Below are 13,345 nucleotides of genomic sequence, written 5' to 3'. Positions count from 1 at the left end.
AACCTCCTGGATGCCTCTTCCCCAGAGCTAATATAGCTCTAATGTACCTAGAGCTTAATAACTGTGAGATTGATGGTGGGAGGATATATTACAATGGACATAGCTTTATGTGCATGAGTAAATAATCAACAAAAATTATAATTTCCCCCCAATAGAAACAGTTGGACACCTGTGGTCTCACTTCCGATGGACTCAAGATCATTCCGCTGAAGGAGTAGAGTGACCTCTAGTGGTAGACCTGTTAGAATGTAATTTGCCTCAAAACATCAACACTGCAAACTGAAAATCACAATAAAAATATGATCAACTGAAATCAAAAGCTTAATGTGCATTGATCCTTCCTTTCAATACAGTTCTCCAAATATGTGTCCATACAACATGCTTTACTCAATCTAAGTATTCTAATGCTAAGTATTCTAAACAAGTATTAAATAAGTAGACAATTATTTTTACCAGCTTGAGGGAAAGACTTCTTTCAACAAAATTTTACTAATCTCAACAGTGGATACATCAATATCAAATTTGAATGCACATTATCTATACAATTTCATAATATCCATAGTTCAATCAAGTTTCTCCCAAATTCCCTTAAGGTACGTAGTAGGAATGTATGTACCCAGAGTGTACTGGGCTACTCTGCATAAAATTATACTGGTCCATGAGTATACTGGTATACCAATATTGCCAACAAATTGTGGTGATTTACTGAATCTTATAAAAGTACCAAAATCACTGTGAAAACAATGAATAAATAATCCATTGAGTAAATAACAAAATAACAGAGGCCTGAGAAGAGATGAATATTGTTTGTCACACTTTCACTGTCCACCATTGGCTTTAAGTTTGTCAAGTTCTGTCTGTATCAGATCAGCAGTGTAGTTCTGATCACAGGAGCGAAGGGCCTTTATCATAGTGTCTGTTTTGGCCTCAGCTTTCTGCATTTTTCGCCATTCCTTCAAAAGCTCCACCACTTGCTCCTCCAGGTCATTAGGGTGTTTCTGTGAGATGTGGTCCAGTTTGGCCTCTGGCAGGCCAAGTTTACGGCCATATGCTCGCCACCTCCTTCCAAGGTTGTCAGTGATCACTTTGGTTGCAATGTCAAGTTTTACTGGGAAGAGAGAAGATGCCAAGGAATGTAAATAAGTCCCCTACAAAAGTCATATTTCCAACACACTGCACTATATACAGTAGGCTATACATTATCTGAGGAATACAGTTGCATTTCATATTTGCCCTCAGAGGAAATATCCTATTTACACTGGCAAACATTTACTGTACGGGAGATCATGTCAGAAAGATAGTGACAATGTAGCCTAATATCTTTCATAGCAATTGTGACAGGGTTCCCGAAATAACATGAAGTCATGATCTCTGATACATTCTTACATTCAACAAGACATAGGGCACTCCCCTCTGTAGAATGACTAAGCAACACCTCCCTTTTAACTGTTGAAACAGGCGTCAGAGCCCAAGAAAAAATGGCCTATGCTATGTCAACATTTTGCCATCAATATTCGGGAGTGGGGATAACCACTTAATTTACCTTGCTCCTCGTCGTTAGGAAGATCATTCGGTGATCCAGCATATTGACTTTCACAGTTGGTAATTTTGTCTGCAAGATCTAAGCGGCCAATGTCTTTCAAAAGCGAAACTAGAAATACCGTGTTGTCAGGTCCAAGTTTATTTCTTTCCATTAAACCCGTGAAAAGTTGTAAACCATTGGTCATCTTCTCGAGACGATTTTTCCCTATTTCTTTAATACAAAGGAACTTCATTTTCTCCAATTGATCACCAACAAGTTCACCTGAAATCTTCAGCAAAAGGTTGTTAAATGAGCTCATCTTGGCAGTAGTGAAGCAAGTAACTTCCTCACACACGACAGCCCGTCTTCTTTGGGATTGGGTTGGCGGATCGCATTCAACTTTCAAGGTGTATATATCGCCACCTACTGTACGGGATTGGGAGCCCAGGCACGTGCAAACTACATTAAATTCTCTTCATTAGTCCCGTTCCTCTAAGAACGTGAAATAGACCCCTAGACACCACTTCCCTCCTCTCGTCTCCCCACACTACACCACCCGAACATGCCTCTCTAACCCTGTCACACAACCTCTCCCTGTCTACTTCATACAATTCACAAAATTACCAACACATGCTCCCCAGTTTCCTCCGGTAAACACTCATCACACATTCCCGTTTGTCTCCCTATCATCCACAACGTGGCATTCAAACCTGTGCCCAAACCGTAGTCTATTGCACACAACTTCATCTCTCTTACATCCCATACTCCCCACCTCTTCCTTTACTGACCAATGCATGCCATAAAATTGCCTCCCTCTACTACTAGCATCCCACTCCCTTTGACAAAGATCGAGCCCTTTTTCCCGGATCAAGGACTTGACTTCTCTGCGGCCCTGCGGGACCTGAATATCTACCCCCTCTCCTCAACAGCACTCTTAGCCACCACATCAGCCTTCTCATTACCCTCCACACCCACATGGCTGGGAACACAACAAAAGATGGCCATCACTCCCATTCTCTCCAATCCCATTAACAGCACCATCATCTCCACCAACAAGTCTCCCCAATTCAACTTGCCCTTCTTCACACTACTCAACACTGCAGCCGAATCGGAGCAGACCACCACTGTGTGGTTTCACCTCCTCCACCCATCTCAAACCTACAATCATGACCATCATCTCTGCCGTATACACTGACACAATCAGTTAACCGTTTACATACTCCAACATTCAAATCGGGGATATATACCCCAGACCCCACCCTTCCACTCACTGGATCCTTTGAACCGTCTGTATATATCCTTAAATACAAATAAAACTGGATTCTCTCTATATCTCTCCACATACCTTCTCACGTCCTCACCCCATTCTCTCCTGGCCTCAGTCACGTCCCCATAGGCCCTCTGCTTACCCCCTCCTCACTACACACACACACATGACAGCTCTTGCCAATGTTTCCACTTTTGATTAACACTAGTGGCACTTTTGTTCCATGATCAGGGTGAAAACATTGTATTGCTAACATGAGACATCAATTATATAAAGAACACATGACACACATATACTGTACACTTCTCATAACTTGTATTCTTTTATTGGAATCCAAAAATGTTAACTTTAGGCTGACAGAGACCTCTAGTGTAAATATAAGCCCTGCTGTCAAAAAAAAGAAAATCTCAACTGAAATATGAAATAAATGTAGTACTATCCTAATCAATTATAGTTGTAATGTTGCTGTACAATTCAGGTAAAGATTTAATACACCAAGTTGATCTCTACTGCTCCAGTTAAATCTATATCAAGAGGAATATCAAGGAGTGAAATATCTAAGGATCAGTTGGGAATAAGATGCCACTCGAATCAAAAACAAGGTATTGTGGCTGCCATTCAGCGTCGGCCTATAAGTCATACAATGAACATACATTAAGTCGATTAGTAGTTGAAAAAAAACACAAAAAAACAAGAATGTGTCCTTGCATCAGAAATTAAAATATGAGGTAATGCAATATTCTGCAGTGTCCTAACAAATACATTTTAGCCTACGTTTATGGTCAACAGAGTTCTTTCTATAAGCAAAATGAAAGACATCTTATATAATCAGTATCAAGCACCTGGGTATGCATCCAGGCGTAATGTAATATTCCAAACATATTATATGGCAAGAAGTCGATGTTTACACATTTCAATACCGTGGACACACAAAACAGAAGTTTAAGACAGTTAAATATTGTACATATCATTGAAAATAAAGTATATCATAATTGTTCATTGTGAATAACGTAATTCATTCCAACAGTGGGGGGGGGGGGGGGGGGGGGTTAGGTTCCATGTCATTCCATTGAAGTGAAGTAAAAAATAAAAATAAATAAAAAAACACCTGTTTGATCAGAAGTCTTATGGCACAAAAAAGGGACTAAATCAAAGGTCTGTCACATTCCTAAACACAGATTTACAGATCATACTGTATAAAAAACAGTGGTCACAAACAAGAAAAACAGGGACATGGTACCACAAAGGATAGACCTTTTTTTTTTCCTCTCGTTTGTTTTTGTGCTTCATTTGGCCTTGGTTTGATCATGCGGTTTTAAAAAGGCTTTTAATGATGTTGTGCAACTTGTGTTAAGATTTTTTTTTAATGAAAGTTGATCCTGTTTTTACAAATCATATACACTGAGTGTACAAAACATTAGGAACACCTGCTCTTTCCACGACAGACTGACCAGGTGAAACCGGGTGAAAGCTATGATCCCTTATTGATGTCACCTGTTAAATCCACTCAAATCAGTGTAGATGAATGGGAGTAGACAGGTTAAAGAATAATTTTTTATCCTTGAGACATGGATTGTTTGTGTGCCATTCAAAAGGTGAACGGGCAAAACAATAGATTTAAGTGCCTTTGAACAGGGTATGGTAGTAAGTGCCAGGCGCACTGGTTTGAGTGTGTCAAGAACTGCAACGCTGTCGTTTTTTTTTTTTTTTTACACTCAACAGTTTCCTGTGTGGTCCACCACCCAAAGGACATCCAGCCAATTTGACACAACTGTGGGAAGCATTGGAGTCAACATGGGCCAGCAACCCTGTGGAACGCTTTCAACACTTTGTAGAGTGCATTCCCTGATTAAGTCCATACCCTGAGGGCAAAAGAGGGTGCGACTCAATATTAGGACAGTGTTCCTAATGTTTTGTAGACTGTGTATATTGATAGGATTCAATATTGAATATGTATCAGATATGCATTAAAAAGTATAGTTTACTTACAAATGAAATGCAAAATGAGCTGACAAAATACCTTCTTCTCCTTGAAATAGTTGTCTGTGCATGGGATCCATTTAAATTTTTGTTAATCAGAAAATAAACTCCTTCAAAGTAATTTGTGTTTATGAAACAGAAATGTAGGCCACTGTCCCAGTCTAAATGTTTGAATTGCTAGAATTTTATTCACAACATGGCTATTATAAAGTTTTCCATCCAAACTTTTTATGCTGGTAAAGTACATGTCAGGGTAAAAAAGGTAATGACAGGTCTGATGGAAACAGTCAAATGTTTAGTAAACTTTGCAAATGTCGACAAAATACGATCGACAAGGTGGGTTCTTCTTGTGTAGGTAAAATTAATTATGCGAGAAATATCGGTGGAATAACCATCATATCGAAGTAAACTTGGGAGTCACGCGATGACATGTGTGGTCCTGCCACTACGAATCGTCGGGAAAGCAAGCAGTTTTTTAGGCTACAGATTAAATAAATTATGATGAACTTCACATGGTGGTGAAAGTGCTAGGTGATGAGCTTGATGCTCCTTTCCAGTAAATATCGAGGATCTTATTCTGGTGATATGATCGTCGATGCTTGGCTGCTATTTGACAAATAAAAATAATCTCGCTCTTTTGTCCATAATATCCTCATGTAGGCTATATGCGCACTCTAGCCAACAGCGCGCCAATACGTTGGCTAGAGCGCATTTGCCAATACCAAAGTGGGCACACTCGCTATATAACGTAACATTTTTTTGTGAGAAAACCATCAGTAAATTTGAAAATGTGATGGATACCTTTAACTTGTAGGCAATTTTTTTATTCGGTATGTGGGAATTTAACTGCAAAAGGTATTTTTATGTGTACTACGTCATCATGCACATACTTTTATCTACAACATGTCAATTTCACGGAAACATCTCTGGTGGGAAAATTTGCATATTGTTTTTTTGCAGGTTTTAGAATATTTGCATGAAAATCTGTTGCCAATTGGATGTCTAATAGTCTAATAACAAACAGGACATAAAAAACATGACATAAGGGCAAATTGGCATGGTAAACAGGCAGAATGGCAAGCTCCTTTACCTGATCTCAGTGTCTTAAAAAGGCAAAAGTTACAAAAAAACCATTAGCTAGCAAAATTGCATATTCAAAAAAGATCTATATGTTTTCCTGCATTGTATTATTTTTGTGCAAAAGAGAGAAAAAGCACTTTGAGCCTTCTGCCTGATACCTGGTTCACCAAAAAGATGGGCAATGACTTGCTACAAGTCAGAAGGGGTGCAGGTGCAGAAGCCTGCCAATAACTGCCTCCCTCTTTTCTTGAGTAGGCCGCTGTGTGTGTGTGTGTGTGGAGTGTGCAAGTCCAGACAGAGGGACTGAAGGTTTTTAAACAGACCAGATGAACGGACAGATGGAGCCGCCACCTAGGGCACTAGCAGTTAGAATGTGTATGCGAGGCAGGGCGAGAGCGGGGCTGAAAAGGACTTTGGTTGGTGTGGTTGTCTCGAAGGAGCTTCTTGCCCTCTTCCTCCTTCATGAAGAGCTCCACCATGAGGATCTTCTCCTTGTGGATCTGCAGACTGATGTCCTTGGGAATGTCTGGGATCAGCCAGTCAACAAAGTCACTCATCAGCATCACCACATTCTAGAAGGGAAGACAGATGGTACGGATCGGAGGCATTTCTTTCACAATTCCTTCAATACAATTCCAAAAACAGTCATTCAAAAGGATATGATAAAAATACTTTCAGCATAAAAAGATTAAACCCTCAATGACTCATAGGTTTGTTTTTGTATAGGCATCTGACCTGAAAAACAATGACAAAGGCCAGCCGGCAAGCCAGTATAGCCCAGAACTCCTTGGAGAGGTCATAGGGGGTGTTGGACCATAGTGTCTCTCTGTAGTCTTTGTATCTGGAGAGAGGATAGAATTGGCAAAATGATTGACTATAAATGACAACGCATCCAAAGAGTACGATAGACTTCACACACATTCTCATGATGTAATACCTATTTGAAAACAAGGCACAGTAAACATGTCGGCCCCCGCAAGAATGACGCAGCGCCCCCCACCTGGGACAATTAGTGGCAACAATTCAAAAACGGGAGAGGCTATCCGGACACGCCTGGTGCCCAAATTGAGAGTCGAGTGGAGATGAACGGATTCGGTTCAGTCAGTCGTCCTGATGAGCCCTTCCCAGCTAGCTAGTTGATGCTAGCTAGCTGGCAACAACAGCAGCATGGCTCTGGTTAAAACTTGTAAAATAAAGTGAGTATTTCGAGGGGCGAGGGAGAAATACCTTGTAGTATTGGTCACCATCTGGATGTCCCTGGGACATGGAAACAAGCTAACGCAATGACAAGTCGGTGTGAATGACAAGTGCAACAGTGTAGAATCGAGGTGTTTCCAATTTACCAATGTTGCTTCTCGCTGGGCAGCAGTTGCTTCACCGGGCAGCTGTATCACATGTCGCTGGCGGTAGCTACGTTAGCTACTTTATGTTTAGCTCACATAATACAATTTAAAAGTATGCATTAAGGTGTCATGTCATAAACACGGCAAAAACAAATGTAGACATGAATAAATGCATATTTTTTACAATGATGGGTTAGCGCCAAGACAGACAGATCAAAACAGCTCACTCTTCAAAACAGCTCACTCTGTCAGTCATCTAGTGTACGCAATGAACAAAAATTTAAACGCAACATGCAACCATTTCAAAGATTTTACTGAGTGACAGTTCATAAGGAAAATCAGTCAATTGAAATAAATTCATTAGGCCCTAATCTATGGATTCCACAACTGGGAATACAAATATGCATCTGTTGGTCAAATATACCTTTAAAAAAAAGTAGGGGCATGGATCAGAAAACCAGTCAGTATCTGGTGTGCCTCATGCAGCGCGACACACCTCCTTCGCATAGAGTTGATCAGGCTGTTGATTGTGGCCTGTGGAATGTTGGCCCACTTCTCTTCAATGGCTGTGTGAAGTCGTAAACGTCAGTCCAGAGCATCCCAAACGTGCTCAATGGGTGACATGTCTGGGGAGTATGCAGGCCATGGAAGAACTGGGACATTTTCAACTTCCAGGAATTGTGTACAGATCCTTACGATATCGGGCTGTATATTATCATGCTGAAACATGAGGTGATGGCTGAATGGCACAACAATGGGCCTCAGGATCTCATCACGGTATCTGTGCATTCAAATTGCCATCGATAAAAATGCAATTGTGTTCATTGTCCGTAGTCCATAGCTTATGCCTGCCCCTGCCATAACCCCACTGCCACCATGGGGCACTCTGTTGACATCAGCAAACCGCTCGCCAACACAACACCATACACACTGTCTGCCATCTGCCCGGTACTGTTGAAACTGGGATTCATAATTTGCCCACTGAAGTCGGTTACGACGCTGAACTGCAGTCAAGTCAAGACCCTGGCGAGGACTATAAGTATGCAAATTAACTTTCCTGAGACGGTTTCTAACAGTTTGTGCAGAAATTCTTTGGTTGTGTGAACCCACAGTTTCATCAGCTACAGATAATTCTGCAGGTGAAGAAGCTGGATGTGGAGGTTCTGGGCTAGCGTGGTTACACATGGTGTGCGGTTGTGAGGCCGGTTGGACATACTGACAAATTCTCTAAAACAACGGCTTATGGTAGAGAAATGAACATTGAAATATCTGGCAAAAGCTCTGGTGGACATTCCTGCAGTCAGCATGCCAATTGCACACTTCCTTAAAACTTGAGACATCTGTGGCATTGTGTTGTGTGACAAAACGGCACATTTTAGAGTGGCCTTTTATTGTCCCCAGCACAAGGTGCACTTGTGTAATGACCATGGCGTTTAGTCAGCTTCTTGATATGCCAGACTTGTCAGGTGGATGGATTATCTTGGCAAAGGAGAAATGCTCACTAACAGGGATGTAAACACATTTTTGCACAACATTTGAGCGAAATAAGCTTTTTGTGCTTATGGAAAACTTCTGGGATCTTTTATTTCAGCTCATAAAACATGGGACAAACAGTTAACATGTTGCATTTATATTTTTGTTCAGTGTTTCTAAATCATTGGGCACAGTGTTTCCTTCGCTCCCGCTTGCAGAGCACTGCTGGGGGAAGTAGCTCGATAGTGTAGCCAATGTTATCATGCCAGTGTGACAGCTAAAACATTCATTGGAGTGATTTTCACCCAAAATGTACAACTACGGCATTAACATCTATGTTTTGGGATGAAATAAAACAAACAATTTCTCTGATAAAAACAGAATGATTCTGAACACTCTCCTAAGTCCCAACTATGGCAGACAAGTTTTAAATTCTCACTGAATTTTCTAGCCACAAGCATAAACTAGCGAGTTGGAGAAGGCTCATTAGGATGACTGATGGAACTGACGGAACCTAATCCGTTTGTCCCCACTCAACTCTCCCTGCATGACATAAGTCATCAATATTGGGAACCAGGCATGTCCATATATCCTCTCCCAATTCAACCTAGACTATACTGAAAGTAACAAAACATGTGCCCGTTAGAGTGCCATTGTGTGGTCGATATGAATGTGATTGCATGTGTTGAGTCTTGAGAATGGTTGCAAAGGGACGATATATTACTGGAAACTTGTGAAGTTTACAAGTAAACAACCAGAATTTTGGTTTCTTTCAAGGATTTTATGTAATCTATCATAAACAGATTGTTACAGGTGTCTGTAATTATCTTTGGCACACTGTGTGGCCTTATCACATGTAAAATATATGAAATAATATAGAATGACAAAGCTATAAAACCTCCTAATCCATCAACTTTGTGAATACCATTGGTGTTTAATATGAGGGTTTCAGCATTATCCCTTTTATTATACACTTGTATTTATTTTACGATGTCAATATGTCCACTATATATAAAAACGTATGTGGACACCGCTTCAAATTAGTGGATTCGGCTATTTCAGCCACACCCATTGCTGACAGGTGTATAAAATCGGGCACATAGCCATCCAATCTCCATAGACAAACATTGGCAGTAGAATAGCCTTACTGAAGAGCTCAGTGACTTTCAACGTGGCACCGTCATAAGATGCCACCTTTCCAACTAGTCAGTACGTCAAATGTATGCCCTGCCAGAGCTGCCACGGTCAACTGTAAGTGGTGTTATTGTGAAGTGGAAACGTCTGGGAGCAACAACGGCTCAGCCGCAAAGTGGTAGGCCACACAAGCTCACAAAATGGGAGCGCAGAGTGCTGAAGCGCGTAACGCCTAAAAATCGCTTGTCCTCAGTTGAAACACTCACTACCGAGGTCCAAACTGCCTCTGGAAGCAATGTCAGCACAATAACTGTCCGTCAGAGCTTCATTAAATGGGCTTCCATGGCCGTCAAGCCTAAGATCACCATGTGCAATGCCAAGCATCAGCCGGAGTGGTGTAAAGCTCACCGTCATTGAACTCTGGAGCAGTGGAAACGCGTTCTCTGGAGTGATGAATCACGCTTCACCATCTGGCAGTCTGACAAACGAATTTGGGTTTGGCGGATGCCAGGAGAACGCTACCTGCCAGAATGCATAGTGCCAACTGTATAATGGTCTCGGGCTGTTTTCCATGGTTCGGGATAGGTCCCTTAGTTCTAGTGAAGGGAAATCTTAACGCTACAGCATACAACGACATTCTAGACGATTCTGTGCTTCCAACTTTGTGGCAACAGTTTGGAGAATCCCCGTTCCTGTTTCAGCATGACAATGCTCTCCGTTCACAAAGCGAGGTCCATACAGAAATGGTTTGTCGAGATCGGTATGGAAGAAATTGACTGGCCTGCACAAAGCCCTGACCTCAATGCCATCGAATACCTTTGGGATGAATTGCAACGCCTACTGCGAGCCAGGCCTAGTCGCCCAACACCAGTGCCCGACCTCACTAATGCTCTTGTGGCTGAATGGAAGCATGTGTCCGCAGCAATGTTCCAACATCTAGTAACATCTAGACCAACTCCATATTAATGCCCATGATCTTGGAATGAGATGTTTGACATTTTGGTCTTGTAGTGTATTTGTTGTCAATGTTTTGTTGTTAAACTGGTGGAAGTTGTGAAAAAAGTCAATAGTTGGAAGAGTTGCAGAGTTTATTGAAAATAATGCCATTGTTGATTTGATGCTTTTTTTCATTAATTAGGCTATTTTTCTCTTGAACCATATGATCTATCTAATATAAACTCATGGACACAGATATAACAAAAATAAAAGTTATTTAAGTATAAATGACAAAAGTGACCATGGATTCTGTTAATTGCCCAAATTATTGAAGACTCCGGTTGCTTTGGTAAATTACCATTAGCTTTGGTCAATATTGTTGTTTTAATTACTAGTCTGGAAAATATTGCATTGAGACCTTTCGTGCAGATCGATAATTTGGTACCAGAGTAGCGTTTTTAGTGTTTTTCACAACATTCAAAATGGCGGAAAATCCATCATGGTGGACCTTATGGGTCGGTGAGGCAAACTTGTTCCTTGTGAGGAGAGGGACCTATGTAGCGAATTTCATGACATTATGTCAAACAGAGTGCGGAGCGTGACCTTTCAAAGTTGTAATTTTCACCATCTGGCCAATCAGCACCACCATCTGGCCAATCAGTGTCATTTTGTAAATGCCGGACCTCTATGGCAAGACATCATTCACCCAAGTTTCGTCAAAATCGGGCCAGTGGTGACGTACACACATACACACGGAGACAGATTCATAGTCCTCTTCCCGATTTCATCGTAGGGGGCAATAATATTTTGACTGTCTTACCTGCATATCTGCACGTCATACCCCAGGTGCATAGGCTGCAGAGGGGCAGTGCCAGGCTGGAAGTCACTGACGTTGAAGTAGGACAGAGTGTGGTTGACAAAGCCGTGCATGGAGCCATCGGGGCTGTACATGTACTGGTAGACTAGTCGAGGGATGAAGTCTGACGTAAAGGAAATCACAAACGCCTGGAGAGAGCAGACAGAGGAGAGGGGAGTGGAGTTATGACCAAAATTATTTTCAAATGTCCACTAATGCAAATGACAAAATGTCAACATTGTATAATCTTGGTGACAGACCTGGAAATAATGAGCACATTAAATGTTTTTATTAATGTGAAGGTATGCACTTACATTTACAATGACTGCTACTTTGCTGAGCCCTCTCAGAAGATTATACCAGATGCCTGAGAGAACAAATAAGATATAGAGATATGCTCAAAACACCAATAACTGGTTAGACAAGCGGGCTTCATAACATGTACCTATTTTAATTAAAAATGGTAGATGCAATGGTTGATTCATTGGTTCATTTTTTTTTAAATAATGGTCACACCATCAATGTGCACCACCAGAAAAACATTAACTTAAAATGTATATCTCACTGATATACTGAATGGATTGTTAATAAGGGGTTAATAAGGGGTTTTAAGGATCATTCGATTTTACTGCATTATTGTAGGCAAAAAAATGTACTGCATTATTGTAGGCAAAAAATGTACTGCATTATTGTAGGCAAAAAATGTACTGCATTCAAACCAAATAGCCACAGTATTTGGTCAAAGTCAGAGACTGACTCAATGATGTATTCACACCAACAAGACCAGAACATTTGTGAGGGACCTGTGTTTTCAGATGGGAAACTCCTGCAATCTAATTTCATTTGGTATCTATTGTGTAGGGTCAAGTCTAGGAATCTCCAATTATGTAAAAATGCTCCTTTTATTATAGCATCAATAGACCAGTGCTGTTAAAAGTGTGGAGATGGAAACCTACTGTACCAATGTCTTTTGCTCTGGCTGCGATGGGCCTCCTGACCTCTGTGACAAACTTCTTAGCATCCAGACGGATCTCGATGATGTTGTTGAGCAGAGCAAAGAGTGGCGCCAAGGGAAAGGAGGCCACAAACAGGGTCACCATCCCAAACTGGATGACTGCAAGTTAAAATAAAAAAATAAAAGATATTCAAAATGGACATTATAACCACAAGGAAATCAACACAAAGCATGCTGGGTAGATTAGATCTCAAATTAGATAACTGGAGCACGAGTATAGAGGGAAGTGGAAAGAGGAGCACAAGCCTATAATAGTCTACTCTTAATACCAGACTACGCTAGATACGCGTTTACATTTAAAATACACAATACAAGGAGAACATATGAGAGACGAACATGAATGAGATGGTGGAATGAGGACACGCCATGTTTCTGCACTTACTTTCGGATGGCCAGTCAGAAACTGAAATGTACTGGGTAGAACTTCCAGAGATCCAAGCAACAAAATATATACGAAAATTGCCCACTTCACACTCTGAATGGGTTCAAACACTCTGGCCTTTTGTGCCTGTGTGCAGGTTTTATGTCTGCTGCATCCATATATTAAACCTAGCTGGTTTTCAGTTGAGTACCCTTGAAAAAGCCACTTAAAAACAGGCATGCCTACCAACCTAAAGATGGACTGAATCTTTGAGTCAGAGTATATAGGACTGCTATGCTACAATAATATGACTGTGCTTCTATAGCTGCTATCCAGAGATGAACTATTTCTAGTTGATAAAGTTGAACAGTATAAATA

General features: G+C 41.0%; 2 protein-coding genes across 6 annotated transcripts in view; both read right to left on the bottom strand.

Annotated features, from left to right (window-relative positions):
- Positions 1–86: 86 nt before the first annotated feature.
- On the bottom strand, positions 87–1,894 carry fadd (Fas (tnfrsf6)-associated via death domain). The gene is made up of 2 exons (XM_055920700.1): positions 1,544–1,894; positions 87–1,108 (listed from the first exon to the last, which is right to left on the bottom strand). Exons 1-2 carry the CDS (start codon positions 1,839–1,841, stop codon positions 819–821), a joined length of 588 nt encoding a protein of 195 aa, XP_055776675.1. The 5' UTR covers positions 1,842–1,894; the 3' UTR covers positions 87–818.
- Positions 1,895–3,823: 1,929 nt separating this feature from the next.
- The window catches only part of LOC129854074 (anoctamin-1-like), a 49,748-nt gene continuing 40,226 nt past the window's right edge, over positions 3,824–13,345 (bottom strand). For 2 of the 5 annotated variants that reach the window (XM_055920697.1, XM_055920698.1), the window contains exons 21-25: positions 12,553–12,705; positions 11,906–11,958; positions 11,556–11,740; positions 6,585–6,690; positions 3,824–6,421 (exon numbers count right to left, since the gene is read on the bottom strand). In XM_055920697.1, coding sequence (XP_055776672.1) covers positions 6,209–6,421; positions 6,585–6,690; positions 11,556–11,740; positions 11,906–11,958; positions 12,553–12,705 — 710 coding nt within the window. In that variant the 3' untranslated portion in view covers positions 3,824–6,208. Of the gene's footprint in view, positions 6,422–6,584; positions 6,691–11,555; positions 11,741–11,905; positions 11,959–12,547; positions 12,706–13,345 lie in introns of those variants that run through there. The other 3 variants (XM_055920699.1, XR_008759228.1, XR_008759229.1) reach the window with 3 other exon arrangements.

This window comes from Salvelinus fontinalis, chromosome 4, assembly GCF_029448725.1.
Source record: "Salvelinus fontinalis isolate EN_2023a chromosome 4, ASM2944872v1, whole genome shotgun sequence".
NCBI classification, from domain to species: domain Eukaryota; kingdom Metazoa; phylum Chordata; class Actinopteri; order Salmoniformes; family Salmonidae; genus Salvelinus; species Salvelinus fontinalis.
This window is presented reverse-complemented; position numbering and strand designations above follow the sequence as displayed.

Excerpts from the sequence above, each read along its gene's own strand:
- fadd (XM_055920700.1), bottom strand. The coding sequence starts at position 1,841 with ATGAGCTCATTTAACAACCTTTTGCTGAAGATTTCAGGTGAACTTGTT. Across the intron at positions 1,109-1,543 it reads TCCTAACGACGAGGAGCAAG|TAAAACTTGACATTGCAACC; the intron begins GTAAATTAAGTG and ends CTCTCTTCCCAG.